The following is a 21351-nucleotide window of genomic DNA, read 5'->3' as shown; positions in this document are numbered from 1 at the left end:
ACTTATGTTCTAACTAGGTAAGACAACACATTAAGAGGAGCTGTAAAGATGCATAGAGGAGGGTCCTCTTGAAGGGACAAGGCAGCTGGTGAAGAAATGAAGTCCAGAGAGTGTGTGGAGCCAAGAATGAAGTAAGCACGGCTGGGGCCCCTCGTGAAATGGTAGTCTAGACTAGGGACTGGCTAAGGTTGGGGGTGTCATCTGCAGAAGGCCACTGTTGACAAGTACATTTTCCTTGGGTAAAGAGAGAAGAGAAGAGGAAAAAGAACCTTGAGTAGTCTAGCACAGCACTATGGATTAGTTTGTTTAGGTGTTTGTTTTTTTTTTGTTTGTTTGTTTCATTTTGTTTTTATTTTTTTTTTCAGGATTTGTAGGACGGATTAGAAGGTGTTTGATGTAGAGGGTTTACTCAAGACCACTTATTCTCCTCTTTATAAATGTAAATTTGGTCAGGGATTGGTGGTATAATCAGGTTTGGGTATAGGAAAGGGACCTACTTCCTTCTTCTTGGTATTGCACTTTTAATCAATATTTTCATTGGGTTAGATGTGACAAGGGACATGTATCAGAGCTTCTTAGTGGTCCCTGCCTTGAAGAGCTGCAGAAAAATGTTTCATTTCCCTGTTAATCTTATCTTTCCTCCTTGTGTCGACAGAAAACTTCTAACAGGCTGAGAAGCCTAATGGTTGGAGAAATTTTTTCTCTAATGTGTGTCAGTCTCCTCCAAAACCTTCTAGAATCACTTTCTAGTTTCTTTTTATTTCATTCTCTTTTGTTCGGGGAAGGCAATGAGATGGCCTCAGGCAGGTACAGGATATGACCCATACAAAGAATAACAGCTCTAAAACTGGGAAGTGGGACCAGAGGGTTTTTCCTCCCTCACTTTTCTTTTGTATAAGAAAAAGGCTGCGGCTGACAAGCAGCAAAAAACCTCAACTTGAAAATGGGTTCGGCTTGGAGTAGAGATTCAGTACTCTGATAATGAGAGAACGTTTCTTAATTAAGCGTGAAGGCTGATGCCTGTAATTGCCATAGCAGATTTGGAATGAATTAAAGTCTGGAGGGGGAAAAAAAAAAAAAGAACCTGACTCTGGTGATGCAGTTCCTCAAACCAACTTCCCCTCACCCGCTTGAGATGGTTTGAAAGAAAACGGAAAAGAGCAAAATTTGGAAATGGATGTCGCTTGATCCTTTCAGCCCTGAGCTTCTCCTCCAATTCCAGGCAAGACACTGATGAGCATCCCCTTCCTGGACCTCACTTCAGTCCCTGTTTCCTTAGCTTTCTCTCTTTGTGTTTTAAGGCAATTGAGGGGAACCAACATATGCTCCATTTGGATGTTGGCTTCTCCTCCCCCCGTTGGTTCCGAGAGATATATTTATTGGAGCTCAAACCTCAACTTCTGAACAATCGGCTTTAGTTTCCAAAGAGTGAAAACAATAAAGAAGAAGGCTCAAATTTCAGCTGAAATATCTAATGAAAATTTCAGTTATAGGACAGGGGATGCCTTTCCTTCCTTCTTCCTTACAGGATACCACAAATTCATCACATTGTGTTTACTTAGGGGAGAAAATCCTCTAATTCACTGTTTTTGGGGTACAGTGAGAGTACTTCTTTGGAGATAGCAAGGTGGTGCAATGGATAGAGCACCGGTCTGGAATCAGGAAGCCTCATTTTTCTGAGTTCAAATCCAGCCTCACACACTTACTAGCTATGTGACCCTGGGCAAGTCACTTAATGTTATTTGCCTCAGTTTACTCATCTGTCAGGAAATGGCAAATATTCCAGTATCTTTGCCAAGAAAAACCCAAATAGGGTCACCAAAATTTGGTCATGCCAAAAGCAACTGAAAAACAACAATGAAAATACTTTCTTGAATGTACATGAGAGGGCTATCCTCTAAGGATTTATTACAACATAATCTTAAGAGGTAGTATTGTGTAGGGTGGATATGAAGTCAGGAGACTGAGGTCTAATCCCAGTTCTGATGCAAACCAGCTGTGTTATCATGAGCAATCCACTTGATCTCTCTGAGCCTCAGTTTTCCCCATCTCTAAAAATGAGGATAATAACATTTTGTACCACTTGTCTCGTGGGGCTGTTATATGGAAAGTGTTTTAAGGGAAGTACAAGAGTTTGCATGTGCCAAGTAAGACAAATCACCATCAGTCACCTTAACCATCACCTCGGATTCATGTGGAGATAATCCAGGCCTGAGAGCTCAGTAGTTCCTTCACCCTTTCCACCTCTGCTCCCAGTGTACAGCCATCATCCAAAGGAATCAACCTTGTGGAAAGGAGAATTGGCACCTATTTGTACATATACTGCAGTTCATATAGCCTCAATCACCAAAGCTACTGAAGACCAGGGAAAAGAAAATTCTCTCCACCAGTTACTGGCACTATCATTAGGTTCAATATCAGAAATAGATATGGTTTTATCAACTGAAATAACACTAATCATGTATGTACCTAGTTATTTACATGTTATATCCCCCATTAGAATATGAGCTCCTTGGGGGCAGGAAATGTTTTTTGACTTCATTTGTATTCCCAGAATAGAAATAAAAAGTGCTTAATAAATGCTTGTTGACTGAACTGCATTATAAAAAAAGCATGTTACTATATGCTTTGTCACTGCACCTTTAGGACTATGGGGCTGTTCCCCATGATTTGCTGCTGAGACTTCATGCACGTATTGTCCCTTTATTAGAATGTGAGCTCCTTGATGGAAGGATCTATCTTCCTTTTCTTTTTGTAACCCCAGCACTTATCTGGACGCTTTGCAAATTACTGCAAGTGTTTAATGAGTTTTTTTTCATTCATTCATTCATTGTAAACCAGTAAAGCTCGACATAAATGTGAATGAATAGTAGCAAAGGGTTCGAAAATCGAGAAATACAGAGTTGAGTATGTTAGTAGGGAACAATCAGGCTTTCACAAATGATGTTCAACAGTGAACCATATTTTTACCATCTCACAGCTGACTGAAAGATGTAGAGAATATAAAATCCTATAGTATTTATTGTTTGTTGATCAAAAAAAACTCCCAAAACAAAACCAAATAGACTTGGTAAAATAAAACATTGCTTTACAGTTTAACTTTATCAAGATCATTCAAGATTACTTACAACAGGGGTGGGGAACCTGTGGCCTAGAGACCACATGTGGCCTTCTAGGTCCTTGGATGTGGCCTTTTGACTGAGTCCAAGTTTTACAGAACAAATCCTTTTATTAAGGATTCTGTAAAGTCTGTTCTGTGAAGTCTGGATTCAATCAAAGGTCCACACTTGAGGACCTAGAGGGCCACATGTGGCCTTGAGGCTGACTTAGAAGATATAACAATAGAAATAAGCCTGTTCAATGACCCTTTGATAATAAACATCAGATAATTAAAAAAGAAAACCACAGATATATTTGTTTTTCTTTATATCCTTAGCACTTAGTGCACTGCCTAGTGCATGTTGTTTTTCAGTTGTTTCAGTCATTTCTGATTCTTCATGACCCCATTTTGGGGTTTTCTTGGCAAAGATACTAGCATGGTTTGTCATTTCCTTCTGCTGCTCATTTTATAGATGAGGAAACTGAGGCAAACAGGGTTAAATGACTTGCTCAGGGTTACACAGCTAGTAAGTGTCTAAGTCTGGATTTGAACTCAGTCTTCCTGACTCCAGGTCTGGTGCTGTATCCGCTGTGCCACCTAGCTGCCCTGCCTGGTACATAGTAAGCACTTAAATGGTTATTGACTGACATACCAGAAGTTTTAGCCCTCACACTAGAGTGTAGCATAAGGAGGGACTCTGTGGATAATGAAATACTTGAGATGCATTAGTTTGTGGATGACTGATTACATCAAGCCCCAAAACATTGCAGAACTTCCTGGGAGGGATCTTTAATTACTCATAGGAACTTGGCCTGCCCATCCACATGAGACAGACCAAATGGATGAAGAATGTCTATTGCCCAGATTTTAACATGCACATGAATAGACAGTCTATAGCTGTAAAATATTCAATATTTTATCTGGGAGAGATAATAGAAATGGACAATGAACAGGGCCCATTATTGCGAAGGAGGAGGACATAGGGCTAGACATCTTTTCGGAAATGCAAAGTACTTTTACTGACCTGTTTTCCACATCAGCAAAGGCCCATCTTTTCAATTCAAACATTTTACCTGTATTGCTGTATGGCAGCAAACCTCGAACCGCACTGTCCCTGATGAACAAAGATGAATATTTCACACAGAGGACAAAAGAAAGGCTTTGGGTCTGTGAGCAAGCCACAACATAGAACCAATGAGGAACACCAATGGAGAATAGGATAAAAATGTCATCAAGAACTCATATGACTTAAAAAAAAAAGATGGACTGGTCACATGTAGTGAACGAGAGGGTCTGATGAGTGGATAGCCATGATAATCTGCTGGCAACCTAGCAATATCAGAGAAATCAAGGGAGGCCTCCAGCATTTTGGGTGGATCTCCCGTGGCAAATCTTTGAGAGCACGTGGATAAGAGAAGAACAAAGTTGGCAGAAATGGCTAAGATTGTGATCTGCATCACAGATGCCTGAATTAATGTGATCCCAGATCCATTTGAGGATTTGTGGAGTCATCTATAGAAACTAGACAGTCATATGTTTGTTATAGCTGTTATGAGTAACTTGTTCTAACAACAATATAATAATAGCTGCTAATGTTTATGTAGCATTTTAAAATTGGCAAGAAACTTTTGATATGTTATCTCACTTGAGCTGCAGAATGACTGGCTGAGGTTCATCATCCCCGTTTTATAGATGAGGAAACTGAGGCTCAGAAAGTTGAAGTCATTTAACAGGAACACATAAAGGTTAAGAGCAGTCATTTTACAAATAAGGAAACTGTCTCAGAAAGGTCAAATGACTTGGCCACATTCACACTGCCAGTCAGGGCCTAAGGTTAAATGTACAGCTAGGTCTTTCTGACCTCACATCTAGCCCTCTTGGACAGTCAGTCAGTCCATAAACATTTATTAAGCATCCACTATGTGCCAGGCAGTATTCTAAGCTTTGGGAATACAAAAAGAGTCAAAGGGTAGACCCTGCCCACACAGAGCTTACTATCTAATAGGGGAAATAATAAGCAAACAAATATGTACAGACAAGCTATAGAAATAAATAGGATAAATAGGAAATAATTAACATAGAGAAGGCCTAAGAATTAAGAGAGACTGGAAAAGGCTTCCTATAAAAGAGAGGATTATAATTGGGACTTAAAGGGAGCCAGGGAAGTCAATAGGTAGAGATGAAGAGGAGAAGGCAGGGGGAGGTGGGGCAGCTAGAGAAAATGCCAGGAGCTGAGGAATGGGGTGTCATGTTTGTGGAACAGCCAGGAGGCCTGTGTCACTGGATCAAACAGTACATGATGGGGAATAAGGTTTTAGAAGACTGAAAAGGTGGGGAGTTGGGGAGGGTTAGGTCATGAAGGGCTTTGAAAGCCAAACAAACCATTTTGTTTTTACTCCTGAACTGATAGGGAGCCACTGGAGTTTGAGTGTGTGTGTGTGTGTGTGTGTGTGTGTGTGTGTGTTTGTGTGTTTGTGTGTGTGAGAGAGAGAGAGAGAGAGAGAGAGAGAGAGAGAGATGATAGGACCTATACTTTAGGAAAATCACTTTGGTGATTCTGGTCAAATTTAGCTGAATGGAGAATGAATTGGAGTAGGGAGAGACTTGAGGCAGGCTGCCCCCCCAGCAGGCTATTGCAGTAATCAAGGCATGAGGTGATTAGGGCCTGCACAGAGGTGGTGGCAGTGTCAGAGGAGAGAAGGGGGTGTATATGAGATGAAATAGACAGGTCTTGGCAGCACGTTAGTAATGGGCGTGACAGGTATTGAGGAGATGAGGATAATTCCTAGGTTGTGAGCCTGAGGAGGATGGAGATGCCTTCTTCTAAGAGAATAATAGGGAAGGTAGGAAAGGGGAAAGGTATGGGGTGAAACCAAATGAGTTCCCTTTTGAACATGTTAGTTTAAGAGGTCTATTGGGCTTTCTGCTGGGACAGTGAATTGAGTTAGATTTTTCATTATGTTTCTGGTGCTGTCACTGGATTTCCTGGCACCTTTTGCAAAAACCAAATCGCCTTCTTAGGCTTCAGTTTTCTCTCATGCAAAAGAGGAACCTTTGATACAAGAATTGGTTTTCTTCTCCTAAATATTTTGGGGGGGGATGTGTCAGAATGGCAGCCCTGATGATTAAGTGGCATCTTATCAGTCTAGACCCCTTTAAAGGGAGCAGGTTCTTCTCAAGAGAATAAATAGCTCCCCCAGGCTTGGGAGTAGGAAGGGTGATGCTTACCTCATGTGTTGTATTGAGAGGGCCTGAAAGGGTTAATGCACTTTGCTGAAGTGAGTAGCTACTCCTACTCCCTCTTTATCCTCAGAGCTAGTCCAATATTTGGAATGGATTTGGAGTTCTTTGGAGACAGGTGTTTCGCATATGGAAAATGCCATTATTCTTATCAGGTGTATTATAGTCACCCTGAGCCAGGTTGTCTGTTCAGACACCTGTCACCTTGGGCCTAGGAGCCCCAGGCAGAGTTTTCAGAGTGATACAGAGATGCAGCAGGTCTATTGGCTATCAAAACTCTATTCACAGAGTTGTTGCATTATTTGATGGCATCCTGTTGGAGAGAAAGGCAGGGAACAGCTTTGTAATGGAAACTTGGCACTGTATGCATTTTTTTTATTACATGTGGCCTGAGCCTCTCAGTTGAAAAATGTGCCTTCATTTTGCTTACAATGGATACTCTGCTCTCCCTGAACAGGACTTTCTTTCTCCTCCTGTCTAAGTCTGAAATCATATAGGTTGCATATGCCACAGACATGTGAGCATGTACCCCCTAGTTACCTCCCCTCCTCTTCCATCTCTATTCTCTCCCCCTCCCACCCCACCCCCAGCTAATTAGGCCAACATGTAATTTCCAGGGCCTGGAGATGCCCAAGCCAAGAATGCCATGGATCAGGGCCAGATGTTTTTGTTGACATTGCTAAAGTGGAGCTTCATGTAGCAGGACCTTCTAAAAAGCTGCAAACTCACAGCAAACTGGAAAGATGAGAATAGAGAATGATTCTCAAGGACTATTCTGCAAGAACAAGGAAACCCAAGCAAAAGGAACCCTTTTGCCTGGACTCCTTGCTGTTACTTGACCAAGACACTTGAATCTCCTGACTCTGGGCATTTTCACTGGCTTCACCCCAACCCTAGAGTTCACTCCCTCCTCACCTCCACCTCCTGGCCTCCCTGGTTTCCTTCAGATCTCAGCTAAAAATCCCACCTTCTGCAAGAAGTCTGTCTTGGCAATCCTCAATCAATGTTAGTGCCTTCCCTCTGAGGGTACCTCCAAGTTACCCTGTTTAGATCTTGTTTGTGCATAATTGCTTGTTGTTTCCTCCATTAGACTTGGAGTTCTTTGAGAGCAGGGACTGTCTTTTTCCTTCTTTGAATCCCCAGTGCTTAACACAGTGTCTGGCATATAGCAGGCACATCATGAATGCTTGTTGACTTGATTTGATTTCCCCATTCTCTATGCCTCCAATTCCCTCCCTCCAGCAAGGTTCAGAGTAGTGGTTATTGGTGCCATCTTGCCTTGGAGAGACATCTGTGGTGGTAGAATCATAGGATCATATGCTTAGATACCATTGCGTCCAAGCCCCTAATTTTACAGAGGGGGAACCTGAGGTAACTTGGTCATCTAGTGAGCATCTGAGGTAGAATTTGAACATAGGTCTTTCTGACTTCAAATTGAGATGCAGAAAAGGCAAGCTGAGTCATATTGTAAGCTCCTTTTGTATCTCCAACCCCTAGCACAGTACCTGGTATATAGTAGACACTTCATAAATGTTGATTGATTGATGGTGCTCTAGTAGCTGTGCAATGGGCACACAGTGGATAATAACCACTATTAGCAGATGTTGATCGTTATTAAATCATGATGGCACTTGAGAACAGGGACTGAATTTTTTTGTTTTGTTTTTGCCTTTTTGTATCCCCAGTGCTTAGGGCAGTGCCTGGCACATGTGCTTAATAAATGGCTGAGTAATGCATTTACTCTCATAAGAGAAGGATTTGGGTGTCTTGGTGCCTCTTCTGTGAACCTTTGTTGGCATCTTTTTTGGAAAAGTAGAAATGAGATGATGTCCCTTCATCTTTACACTATTGCACATTTCACTTATACTTGCTATTGTGTGTGACTTCACATGCTATTTTGCATCTGCCTGTTATACGTTCCTCAATGAGGCGGTAAAGTGGATAGAAATCTGGTCCTGGAGTCAAAAAGTCCTAAGTTCAAATCTGGCCTCACATACTTACTAGCTACATGACCCTGGGCAAAACATATAACATCTCAAAGCCTTAATTTCCTTAACTGTAATCATAATTAACTGATCATATCACCTACCTCACAGGGTGGTTGTGAGGATGAGATGAGATTATATTTGTAAAGTGCTTAGCACAGGGCCTGGCACATAATAGGCCTTCCGTAAATGCTTGTTCCATTCCCCCTAATGAGTCTCATGGCTGTACACATGTTGTGGCAGGCTATAACTGAATGAGCCCAGTGGAAAGGGCACTGGATTTGGAGATAGAAGACTTGAGTTCAAAACACTGCGGCTGTCCCAAGGCACTGACCTCTCGGAGTTCAATAACTCATTTATAACTCATTTTTCTTTGCCTGCTGTTATGATAAAATATAATCACCATGTAAAACATTTTGCAAATAGGGTAAAATATGTATATAAATGTCATTTCTACTTTATTTCTCAGTCACTTCTTCCATCTGTAAAATGGCTCTAACACGTTGTGTCTGCTTATTCTCTCATGAGAACAAATGAAACAAGATATAAGCCTATTTTGAGCAAATAAAGGAGATATGTAATTATAAGAGATTGTTGTCGTTTTAGGACCGTCTGATCTTCAAGTATTATGGCATCAGCTGACTATATTCTAAACTTTGAGACACAGATTTATTTGCCAGTTAGAGGTATTCAGGAGCACTGCTTTTTCCATCTTTAGTTACTTAAGGTGTTTAATCAATGCTGTGGTCCAGGACTCTTACATAATAATTGGGTTTGTTTTTTTGCATCGAAAGCTCCACATTGGTTTTGTGTGTTTTACCAGATTCAGAGAATTAGGGAATTAGAAGGTACTTATCTATTTATCTCCTCTTATAAGGGCCCTTGTGATGTTTCTATTTAGTGAATCATTAGGAGCAATGAGCTCCACTCATTCAGCAACTTTATCAAACAACCAAAGAGACAATTTGCTCACTGGGCAAAATTAGTATAATGTCATGACTTTGATCTAGTTCACTTTAACTCTCCCCCTAAAAGATGATTTTTAGTTTCCTTAGTATGTGATGTGGCATTGAACCATTTATTAATTCACATCTTGAAGCTAGTTGTTATTGGAGATAGTCTCATTACTTCTGCTAGATGATCCGTTTCAGACGAGGCAGGGCATATTCCAATCACACCTTCATTGCAGGATGAATTACTGTAGCCATTTCACCTAGGTCTCAATTGGATGGTGTTACATTTTGGTAATCTAGGACTGACTGAAATTATTGATGTTCATTAATATGCATGTGATGTTTAATATATTTATGTCACGTTTAATATACTTATGTCTGTGACATCTGTGAGATGGATGGCTTTTATTTGTTAAGTTAAGCATTTAAGAATGTCAAATTGGGGGGGGTGCTCTTGGTTGTGGAACCAGACACCCCTTTTAAACTTTTATGAATGGTGTTGTTTTTATTAAATCGTACACACCTCTGCAAAATCATCTCTATCTGCCTACTCATGGGACTCAAGACAAAGATAATATTTCTGGTATAACTGTTGATTTTTCCCTTCAAAGGATCAGGCACAAGTGAGCTTTGTTATTACAGTTATCATTTCACTCATTCATTCATTCAACATCCCTTTATGTGGGTCACTCTAATTGGGGTAGGGTAAAAGAAAGAACAAAAATAATATAAGATATGGCTCTTGTTTTCAAGGAACTTGAAGTGTAGCCACATTCCTTAAGTCCATTGACTCATGTATCTTCTCAGATGCTCATTACTCTTAGTTGAACTTGGTAAGATGGGAGAAGTCTACATTCTTTGGAAGTGTGTGTGTGTGTGTGTGTGTGTGTGTGTGTGTGTGTGAATTTTATACAAGTGAAAAGACGGATGGGGGAAAAGTGGTCAACAACTTCTAAGACTATGTTTAAAAAAATTCACTGTACAGTCCTTGGCCCTCTCAAGAGCAGGGCTTATTATAGTGTATTTAGGTCATTGTATTGGGCCATTCTTGGAGATCTCTGTAGCGTATAAGTCTTTGTGAGGGTTGCTAGCGTACAACAAAATGGGTGAGAATGGTTTGAGGTGGAGATGGTCTTGCCACAATTTATGCTGACTTTCTTACAGGGGACTATAACTTGAAATGTGTCAGCGAAGTAGCAGAGATGCTCAGGTCACGTACTTCTATTCAGTCACCCTATCCATTTTTTTCTTAAAGTGGAACTTTAAGAGATATACCAGAAAATGAGCCGACCAGTTAATGGTTTTTAAGACGTTGAATAAGCAGTACCAGTTACTGTGTAAGACACTCATGTCATTTAGATAGGACAATCTGGTGATGTGGGGGAAGGAGCTGGAATGAGATTGTATTCCAGATTGGGCTGTGTCATTAACCAGCTGTTTGACCATGGGCAAGTTCTTTGATGTCTTTGGGATTCAATCTCCTTATCTGTAAAATGATGTAGTTGAACTCTAAGGATATTTCATTTCTGAAATTCTGTTATCTACGTTCACAGTGTCTGTCTATTGGGTGCTGATAGTATACCTTGGTGTAAAGAAATATGGCATTTACTATTGTAAATGTATATATGTGTAGGTATATAGCATATATATATATAGTAAATATATTTAGAGTATAGCATATAGTATACATCATACATGTATATATATACATTAGCTCCGAGTACAATTCTGTGTCTTCTGGGATTTGTTGACTGACATCGTGCAAACATTTAACTAAGTACTTAATGCAATTAACAAGTATGGCTTGAATATAGAGGGCCAACTTCAGAGTCAGGAAGATTTGATTTCAAATTCTGACATATATTAGTTAGGTGACAGTGGCTGAGATACAGCTTCTCAGTGCCCCAGACAGTTCTCTCAGATTATAAATTGGAGATTCTCATCTGCACCAGTGGAGAGTTTCCACCCTGGACCAATGAAATCAAAGATCTTAACTTCTTCCTTTCTCTTCACCAAAATACATTCAATGAATAAATTTTTGGCTTTGTTTTAGCTTTTCCCATTTAATTGACTTGATGTAGATATTTCGAGGAAGGTGAGTTAGTACCAGTACGGATGAGGTAATTGACTGTCCTGGGTGGGCACCTGGGATCTCTCAAATGCCCATGCAAATCCCCTTAGCACTATCTCCTTTTATGATACGATTCCTTCATGTACAGCCCCATCTTACCCTGCCTTAGAAATAAGTACCTTCACATCAGCTTCTAAATGGGAGCTTATTAAAGATGACAAGGTCCAAGGAATTGACAGCTCTCTGCTGCTAATGGGAACAGGGCTAGCTGTTCCTCTGGTCACTAATGAAAGGCAAGAGACAGAGAGGAAATGCACTAAAAGGCCCAAGTTCTGGTCAGTGAGCAGACTTTAAGTTGTAAGATAATTTTGCAAAGATGTTCAGTGCTCTTGGTTTACCAGCTTTATCCCAGGTGGTACCTAATGCCCGAAACCCCAGGATTTCTTACTCATTGCCTGGCCGAAACTGCTTTAGGAGTGGTTGAAATGCATCTATTTGCCCTCTGAAGATCAGGGGTGGAATTTGGATACTGCTAAATGCTATTATATATATGACTTCTGCCCTCCAGGAGGTTTTAGGCTAATGAGGAGAAGGTACACAGAACAAGAACTGATGTGAGATGTATAGAGAAAAACAATTCTTTAAAAAAAAAGTAGTGTGTCATTCTTGTCCATCAAAAGCACATAACACATGAATAAAGGCACATAAGAGAGAAATAAATTCTGAAACCAAATGAAAATGTTTTTAGTTTTTTTTTTATTCAGCGTTTACCTGTTAAAGTTTTAATAGCAATTTCCCTCACTGCTTTTTACTTTAGGGAGGAGCTTCTAGATTCAATAATAGTATTTCTTTGTGGTTTAGATTACCTTTCTTTTCCTTTCTCAGTCCCTAGCTGTACTCAACAATCCAACTCTAAGCTGCCAAATAATTACAATTTATATCAAGGGAGACAATCCCCCCTCCCTCCCCCACTCCATTCACCCTTCTTTCCCCCTCTCTTTCTTTCTTCCTTCCCAAGTACTTTTTAGAGCCATCCTCACTTCTAACCTGGCTCAGCTCTACTTTCCCAACTTGGTTTAAAATCTGCTACGTAATATTCCTTCCATTTGAGTCTGGGATTTGGCTCTTTTCCTGTTTGTCATGTAGTGAATATTCAGGAGACTGAGGTTAGAATCCTAATTCTGACCTTAGGTCAACTCACTTAATCTGAGTCTCAGTCCCCACAGTCATTTTCATCTTTCTTTTATGCATAATCTTCCTGTGTTAGAATGTAAGCTTCTCGAGGGTGGTGGGTCTCTTTCATTTTGATTCTATCTGTATTACCAGATGTCAGCACAATGTCCAGCACATTTGTTATTGTTCAGTCATTTTCAGTCATGTCCAACTCTTCGTGACCCCATTTAGGGTTTTCTTGGCAAAGATACTGGAGTGGTTTTGTCGTTTCCTTCTCCGGCTCTTTTATAAATGAGGAAACTGAGGCAAACAGGGTTAAGTGACTTGCCCAGAGTCACACAGCTAGTAAGTGTTTGAGGACAGATTTGAACTCATGAAACTGAATCTTCCTGACTCCAGACTTGATGCACCATGCCACCTCCCTGCTTTATCTAATCTAATTTGATCTAGCCTGTTCTTCTCCTCTGATGTCCAGTGGCTTTGATTCTAGACCTCTAATGTGATCTTTTTACTTTTTATTCCTCTGCTAATAATAATCATAACAATACTTTATATTTTTCATATTGATCTGTAGTTGATAAGACACTTTCATGTTTATTATCTCATTTGATCTCATGAGATAGGTGGGACAGAGGTTATTAAATTACAAAGGAGAAAACAGGCTTAACTTGCTGACATCAATGAGTCAATCAGTCAACGTGTATTTATTAAACACTATGGACCAGGCACTGTGCTAAGTTAGGGTGATATAAAGAAAGGTAAAAGACAGTCCCTGCTGTCAAGGAGCTCATAGTCTAATGGAAGAGACAATATCCAAACAATTATGCACAAACAAGCTATATACAGGATCATTTGGATATAACCAGCTGAAAGCAAGGCATTAGCATTAAAGGGGATAGGGAAAGGCATCTTGCAGAGAGAGTGGGATTTTAACTGAGACTTTAATGCAGCCAGGAAATAGAGAAGGTGAGGATAAGGAAGGAGAGAGTTCTAAACAGCAGGAGCTTGAACTCAGGCTTTCTGACTCAAGTCCAGGACTTTTCCTACACACAGGCTAGTTCTTGATTTCCTTCTCCTTAAAAATAAATCCTGCTACAAATTGATTTAATTTGTTACCCACCCCCTAGGAAAATCTGCTGCATAAATAACATTCCCTTCATTTGAGTCTGGGTTTTGTCTTCTTTCCCATTTGCCATATAGTGGAGATGGGACTGGATGTGGAGTCAGGAGACTGAGGTTGGAATCCCAGTTCTGAGCTCAGCTGGGTCCACTCACTTAATCTGTTTCAAATTCCTCATTGGTGAAATGGAGATAATATCACTCTACTAAATACCCTACTGGGTTGTTGTGGGGAAAATGCTTTGTAAATCAACAAAGCTCCAAACAAATGTAAACTAATAATCACATAAAAAGGGTTCAAAGATTAAATATTCATAGAGACAAGACAACCATTTACATTAGAGAGTGGTATGTTTAGAGATTTTGTGGGGAAGCCAGGCAGGCCAGTGGTGGGGAGGCAGAGACAGGTCCAATGCCTCCATTGCTGTAGGGAGCTCTTGATGATGAACTCTCAAAGTAGATGAGTCCTTTCCCTGCTATTTATTGTCTAAGAGAATTGCTTGGGTCATGGAGTGGTTAAATGACTTTCCCAGGGTAACACAGACAATATGTGTCAGAGTCAGAACTTAAACCTTGGTCTTCTTGACTTTGAGGATTTAAGGACACCCTGTCTTTAATTCCAATAATTATGGTGGCTTAATTTGACCTAATAATAATAAGAGCAGCTATAATCCAGATATTTCTTCCAGTCTTCAAAGTTTACATTTTCCTTCTTCATTATGGTGGCAGCATAGGTTTAAGATAACTTACAAAGGTGATCTTTTACCCATTGATGTAGTCTAGCCATTCTCACACTTTTTGATCTCTTTGCACTCTTAAAAATCATTGAGGACCTCAAAGAACTTTTATTTATGTGAGTTATATATATCAATATTTACCATATTTGAAATTAAAATGGAAGTTTTATAAATATTAATTCATTTAAAATAATAAACTCATTGCATGTTAACATAAATAGTATATTTTATGAAAAGTATATTTTTCAAAACAAAAGAAATTAGTGAGAAGACTAGCATTATTTTATTTTTTTGCAAATCTCATTAATGTCTGGTTTAATAAAAGACAGCTGGATTCTCATATCTGTTTCTGCATTTAATCTGTTGTGATATGTTTTCTCAGTTGAAAGAAAATATGGCCTCAGACTTATATAGAGTTGGAAAGGGAAGAGTATTTTAATAGGCAAATAACATCTTAGTTTTATTATAAAAATAATTTTGACCTCAGAGATCCCCAGAAAGGGTCTCAGGGACCTCGAAGGAATGCAGCGCACATTTTAAGAATCATTGATCTAGTCTATAACATTATCCTGAGGTTATTTTTCTTGGTTATGTCCTGGATGACATATATTCATATACACACACATCAATACTTGTCAGTTGTACTTTGCATATATTTGGGGATTCCTTTCTATCTGCTATGTCAAACTGCTGTGTCGTGCGTGATGTACTAGAAAGTAGATTGGTTTCACTTTCAAAGCCAGTAAAGCAGAGACAGTGTTGGCTAGGAACTGGAGTGGGTTATAGGTTATATTTTTTAATATAAGGTCAAGATACTGAGTGATCCTGAATAAAGTGAATTGACATGCTTGAGCCTTCTAGTCTCCACCTCTCAAACAGGGATGATTCTGTTGATGTACTTGATTGAAGGGCATGATTGTGAAGAGTAATAATGCTTCTAAGGCATTTGTCTTATAATAATAATAGGACTATTGCCTCTTTCTCCATAGGTTATTATATCTTTGACTATATGGAAACAAGTGACAAATGGAGTGGGAGGAGATTACTGCAAGAGAATGCTACCTTGATTCCAGAGAATACAGAACCCTTGCCTGGTAAAAACTGCACTGACCCTGGTAAGAATGAGTTGGCTACTTATCTTGCAAACTGTGGTAGTCTCTTCCAAATGTTATTATTCCACAGGCACACTATATTAGTGGGATAATTGATTGAAAAAGTGTTCTGTGGTTCCCTAGTCTTCCTTCTTTGAATTCCAAGTAGGTAGTTCAAAGAGAGAGATGTTCTGGAATAATTTCTGCCAGTTGGTAAACAGGACTTAAAGGTTAAAAATCCCATTGTTCTGTGAGCGATATGGACTGTATGTTTAATCTATTTTTCTCTATCTGTTGGAGCAGGGCAAAAATGAAATGAAAATAGAGGATATAATTTTTACCCATCTCATGGAGTGGCAGGTGTTGGCAAATGGGTGTGTAAGGTTTACTAATGTCGACCTATGACAGGCAATTGAAGTACATTAGGGGGTTTAAAACTACCTCAACATTGTGGGAAATAAGTATCAATCTTTTCATTTATCTGTCTTCTGTACATGAGCAGCCTATAAGTATAAGGACGAGATGGGTAAAGATGTTCTGTGACTTTCTTGGCCATCAAAATGATATTGTATGCCATAGGCCTCCCTAATGGGTCAATAGTATGAAATCACAACCAGGAACTTAAGTTGATTGAGATAGTTTGGCAGTTATATTCATGGTCATCCTTGAGGTGTGGTTGTGGTGGTGGCTTTATTTAAATTTGAGGTGCTTTAAGGAAGAACTTTAAACATAGTTCATCCAACCTTTAACATTGTTTTTAAAATATGAGAGGCAAGGAAGGAAAAGAAGAAATGTTTAGAGACTTTAGAAAGTGTTCCAAGGACAAGTTCTTTATTTATTTATTTATTTATTTTTTAATTTGTGGGATAAAAGAAGCATTTCCATAACACACTATAATAAAAAAAGATGTTTGCACATGAAACTACAAATCTGCTACATACAACTTGCTATTCCTTTTAAATATACAACAAAATTATTATGTCAATTTCTTTCTTCACTCCTCCCCCTCTCCTGAGATGGCCACAAATAGGTGTGTACACACACACACACACACACACACACACACACGTGTAAAATTATTCCATACATCTATTTATCAGTTCTTTCTCTGGATGTAGATATCGTCTTTCTTCATATATCCTTTATATTTAATTTGGGCATTTATAATGGTCAAAATAACTTATTTTCTCAAAGTTGTTCTTAAAACAGTATTGCTGTTACTGTATACAGTGTTCTCTTGGTTCTGTTCATTTCACTCTTCATTATTTCATGCAAGTCTATACCTGGTTTTTGAAGATCATAGAGATTATCATTTCTTATAGCACAGTAGTATTCCATCACAATAATATACCACAACTTGTTCAGTCATTCCCCAATTGATAGGCATCCCTGCAAATTCCAGTTCTTGCCACCACAAAGAGAGCTGCTATTATAAACATTTTAGAGCATATGTGTTCTTTTCCTTTTTCCCTAATCATCTTTGGAAACAGACCTAGTAGTGGTATTGCTATGTCAAAAGTATAGATATTTTAAAAATTCTTTGTGTATAATTTCAGATTACTCTCCAAAATGGTTGGATCAGTTCACAATTCCACCAACAATAAATTAGTGTCCCAATTTTTCTGAATCCCAAGTTCTTAGTAGATAGAGCTTTCTGTTAAGACTGTTGCTGGTAGGTTTATAGAATGATTGGAAGCTTCATTGGCACTGTCTCTCCAACTGTGATATCTTTTCTAGATTTTAATGTTCCTCTGATAGATGGTCTTAGCCTTCATACACTTTAAAGCCTGGGCAACATGGCAAATTTTGGTCCCAAATTCAGAGGTCCACTAGGTTTTTATGCTATGCCCAAAGACACAAAGTTTGAGGTAGTTGCAAAGTTCTAATTTTTTTTTCATAGTTAACATTCTCATTGTCCATTGATGAGTGGACTCAAAAGAAGTTATCTAAATCTGTAGAGATTTTGCAAGTAGAATCTCCAAGATGATGGCTGAAATATTGAGAGAAGATCCCTGGTGTTCACTTTTATAGGATCATTGGCGTGTCCTTTCCACAACATCATGTAACAAACACAGAATTTCTCCTTTACCATGTAAAGAATTATTAAATATGTAGGGAGTGTATGTTGTTAAATACTGAAAATATCATGCCTGGCCTGTGATCATTAATAGTATTTTCAGAACACTTGAGTGGTTCTTCTTTATTTTAAAATAAAATCACATTAAATAGTTACTGAGTTTTTTCTTTTTCTTTTTTTGCCAAGTAGTACAATAATAATTTGCATTCTGCAGTGAAATCTAAATTAGAAACCTATCTTATTTTCTTTCTTGAGTCATGTAAGTAGTTTTCCTGTTATAGCCAGTTGGGTTGCCAGAATTCAAGAAGTCTGTGTCCTCAATGAGCTTACATTTTATTGGGAGGAAGACTGGAAATAAATAAATATAAAGTAATATCAGAAGGGAGAATATTAACAATGGGAGGGGGAGAAGGAGGTGTCAGGAAAGACCTGGAGTAGGAGATGACCACCTGAACTTAGGATTCTGGGAGATGGAGTGAGGTGGGATAACATTCCAGGCAACTGCATTAATGGAGTAAGTAATTGCCTCCTAAAGGTAACCTTTTCTGATCATCCCAGTTAATGTTTTTCTCTCTCCTTAATTTCTTGTATTATTTTTTTTACATGTTGTAACCCATACCACTCCCTTTTTTCCCCACACCCCTAAATATTAACAAATATAAACTCTTCGCTTTCAGGCTGGGATCTTTTAGGTAGCTATGTGGAATAGTGCAGAGAGCACTGGATTTGCATTCAGGAAGTCCTGATTCAAAACCTGCCTCAAACACTAACTGTGGGACCCTAGAGAAGTCACTTCACCTTTGCTTGCCTCAGTTTCCTCATCTGTAGAATAGGAATAATAACAATACTGGTTGGTTGGTTTCTTGTTGCCATTCGTGCTTGAAGAGGACCAAAATGGCATTGCTCTAGATGGCATATGGCATATGTACAGTACTTTGTAAACCTTAAAGTACTAAATAAATGTTAGCTATTAGTTTATTATTATTATTATTATTATTATTATTATTACTATGATCGTTATTCAGTGTTTTTGGCTTTATATCATCCCTTCTTTGCATATGGTAGGAATTTAATAAATACTCCTTGAATTAAGTTGATTGACTGGGAAAATGCATATTTCAGATGAGTTTTTATCACTGTCCTGAAATGGTATGCCTAGTGTTACTTTGAGCAAAGTTTTCTGCTTGGATGTACCTTTTCCTTTTTTGATTTTCGTAACATAGATATCATCAAGTTTAACAACCTTTCATGCAGTATAATAAGTTTTAAGGTTATAAATTATAAGACTTTAGGACTAAAAGTTATGTTGGAGATCTTTCAATCTAGTTCCCTCCTTTTATAGATGAAAAAAAAAAATACTGAGGCCTAGAGGAGGGAAATGACTTCCCTAAATCTCATAGGCAGTTAGTGGTAGAAATAGGACAAACAGCTCGATCTTCTGACTCTCGGTCCAGTGCTCTTTCCACAAGAGTGTACTTAAAAATAAGATTAAGTATGATAGCTAAGATAAGTATGATAGCTATGTTCAATTATGTATTTGAAGGGGTAATAGATTTGAAGAGGGGTTTAGATTTTTGTTTGGCCCCAGAAAGTAGACCTCAGAACAGTGGACAGATATAATGAAAATCTTCCTAACAGAGCTTTCCAGAATTTAATGGGCTTCCTCAAGGAACTGTGGGTTTTTCCCCTCATGGGACATTTTTTAGAGGAGATTGGATGCCCACTTGTCATGTGTTGTTGTACAGAGAATACTAGTTTGGGTGTGGACTGTCTCAGATGGCCTCTGAGGAACTTTCCAACTCTGAGATTCTGTGATTCTGTCCGTTAACATCTTGAGTTTAATACATACCATGATGAATTATGGCCTCATGTGTTTTTAAATAAAAACTGAATTTTTCTTTATGTTATGGCATCTGTTGCTCTGGCTTAACCATTATTAAACAATCTCTCCATCATTAAACTCTCTGAGAGAGGAGGGTGAGACATAAGGAAAAATAAATGTATAAAGGAAAGACTCCAAGTAAAATTGGGAATTGGGAGAAATGAATCTTTGAGGATTTCCACATCAACTCCATCTCATTTGATTTAATAAGTATTAGTCATCTACAAAGGGTAAATCATTGTGTACTTAGTCACTGGGGATCAAAATGATGGTCCTGCTTTTAACCAGTTTGTAGTCTGTTAAGTGAATGTGATACACACATACACACACACACACACACACACACACACACACACACACACACACACGATACAAGGTAAAATGTGATGAAGGCAAAAGAAGTATGCAGTTTTAGTCAAGGAAATCAAGAAAGACTTCGTGGAAGATATGGCACCTGAACGTGGCCTGGAGGACAAGGTTCTCAAAACATAAGGAGGAGGCAGCAGCAGCAGCAGCAGCAGCACGTGGAGAGTATGTATCCTAGGCATAAAGGATTAGCCGTGTGAATGTTTAGAGGCAGAGGAGGGCAGGACTACATTTAGGAGAATTATAGAGAATTATAGGATGAAGACTATGGAAAAGGGAATAGTCTGAAATAGGATTGGAAAAGGAAGTTGGCGCCATGTTGTGGAGGTTCTTAAATTCCAAACCAAGGAGTCATAGCTTATCTTACAGTTAGCATGGTATTGTGAAATGAGTTCTGGATCTGGAGTCAGAGGACCTTGGTTCAGATACAGTTTCTGTTTCTTATTACATGTATGACCTTGGGTCACTCTACCTCTATGGGTTTCAGTTACTCGCATGTAAAAAGAAGTCTGTGGACTAGGTAGTCTCTAAGATTCCTTATAATCTATTCATCCTGTGAATTAATAGGGAGTCCCTGAAAGCTTTTGAATATGGGAGTGGGTTAGAAAGTCACACAGGTTAGGAAGATTATTTTGGCAGCTCTGCAAAGAATGGATTGGAGACGAAAGAGAGAAAACAGGGAAATAGATTATTAGAATGGTCTGGCTAAAAGAAAGAAGGGTCTGAAAAACTAGACTGGGGGCAATGTGAATTGGAGAGCATGGGAATGATGTGGAAATTAATCAATAGTGCTTAGCAACTGATTGGCTCTGGGTGTTGGGGGGGAGGAGAGAAGGAGGATGACAGAGGTTTCAAGTCTGGGTGACTGGAGGGAAGGTGGTGCTCTCAAAAGAAACAGGGGGAAAATTGAAGGGTCTTAGTGGGCTGTAAGATAATGAGTTGTGTTTCAAACATCTTGAGTTTGAGGTACTGGCAGGAATCCAACTGGAGATGCTCAGAAGCAAGGAGGCTACTAAAGAGAATTTAATCTTCTCTTCAGAGGTACAGCCTGAAAAGCCAAGAACTTAATATGACCACTAATATGCATGTAGGGAACAGTCATCAAAGGGAACACATTTATAGCCTTTAATAAGAAGGAGTAGCAGCCTCACATTCTATATGCATGTGGCAACTTTACCAAGTGTTAGCATGGAAGACAAACGGATTGTATATAGCTTTTTAGCTAACCGGCATGTAGTGGCAACTTTCATGGTTCTGGTCTCAAAGTCATATCATTTTTAATCTGTTTTCCACCTATAACTTGATGGGGATGGAAGTTAGAAGTAAGGAAATGTTGTATCTCTTTTAATCATCCTTATTGCCTTTTGTAAGGGAATGAAGGGGACAAGTAATGAAATCACATACTTCAATTCTGATATTACCCATGTCATTCATTGAATTTGAAGCCTTTATTTGGATGGTTTGGTGGAAGACTGGAGAGAGTGGGAGAAGGAGAGGGAAGGGGGGAGAGAGAAAGAGAGAGAGAGAGAGAGAGAGAGAGAGAGAGAGAGAGAGAGA

The 21351-nt window shown here is 39.0% G+C and overlaps 1 protein-coding gene across 2 annotated transcripts in view; it reads left to right on the top strand.

Annotated features, from left to right (window-relative positions):
- The window catches only part of SLC24A3 (solute carrier family 24 member 3), a 750777-nt gene that overhangs the window by 85254 nt on the left and 644172 nt on the right, over positions 1–21351 (top strand). For both annotated transcript variants that reach the window (XM_027840422.1, XM_027840423.1), the window contains exon 2: positions 15368–15493. In XM_027840422.1, the coding sequence (XP_027696223.1) occupies positions 15368–15493 (126 nt within the window). The remainder of the gene's footprint in view (positions 1–15367; positions 15494–21351) is intronic.

This window comes from Vombatus ursinus, unplaced genomic scaffold, assembly GCF_900497805.2.
Source record: "Vombatus ursinus unplaced genomic scaffold, bare-nosed wombat genome assembly UNPS02014841.1, whole genome shotgun sequence".
Taxonomy (NCBI): Eukaryota; Metazoa; Chordata; class Mammalia; order Diprotodontia; family Vombatidae; genus Vombatus; species Vombatus ursinus.
This window is presented reverse-complemented; position numbering and strand designations above follow the sequence as displayed.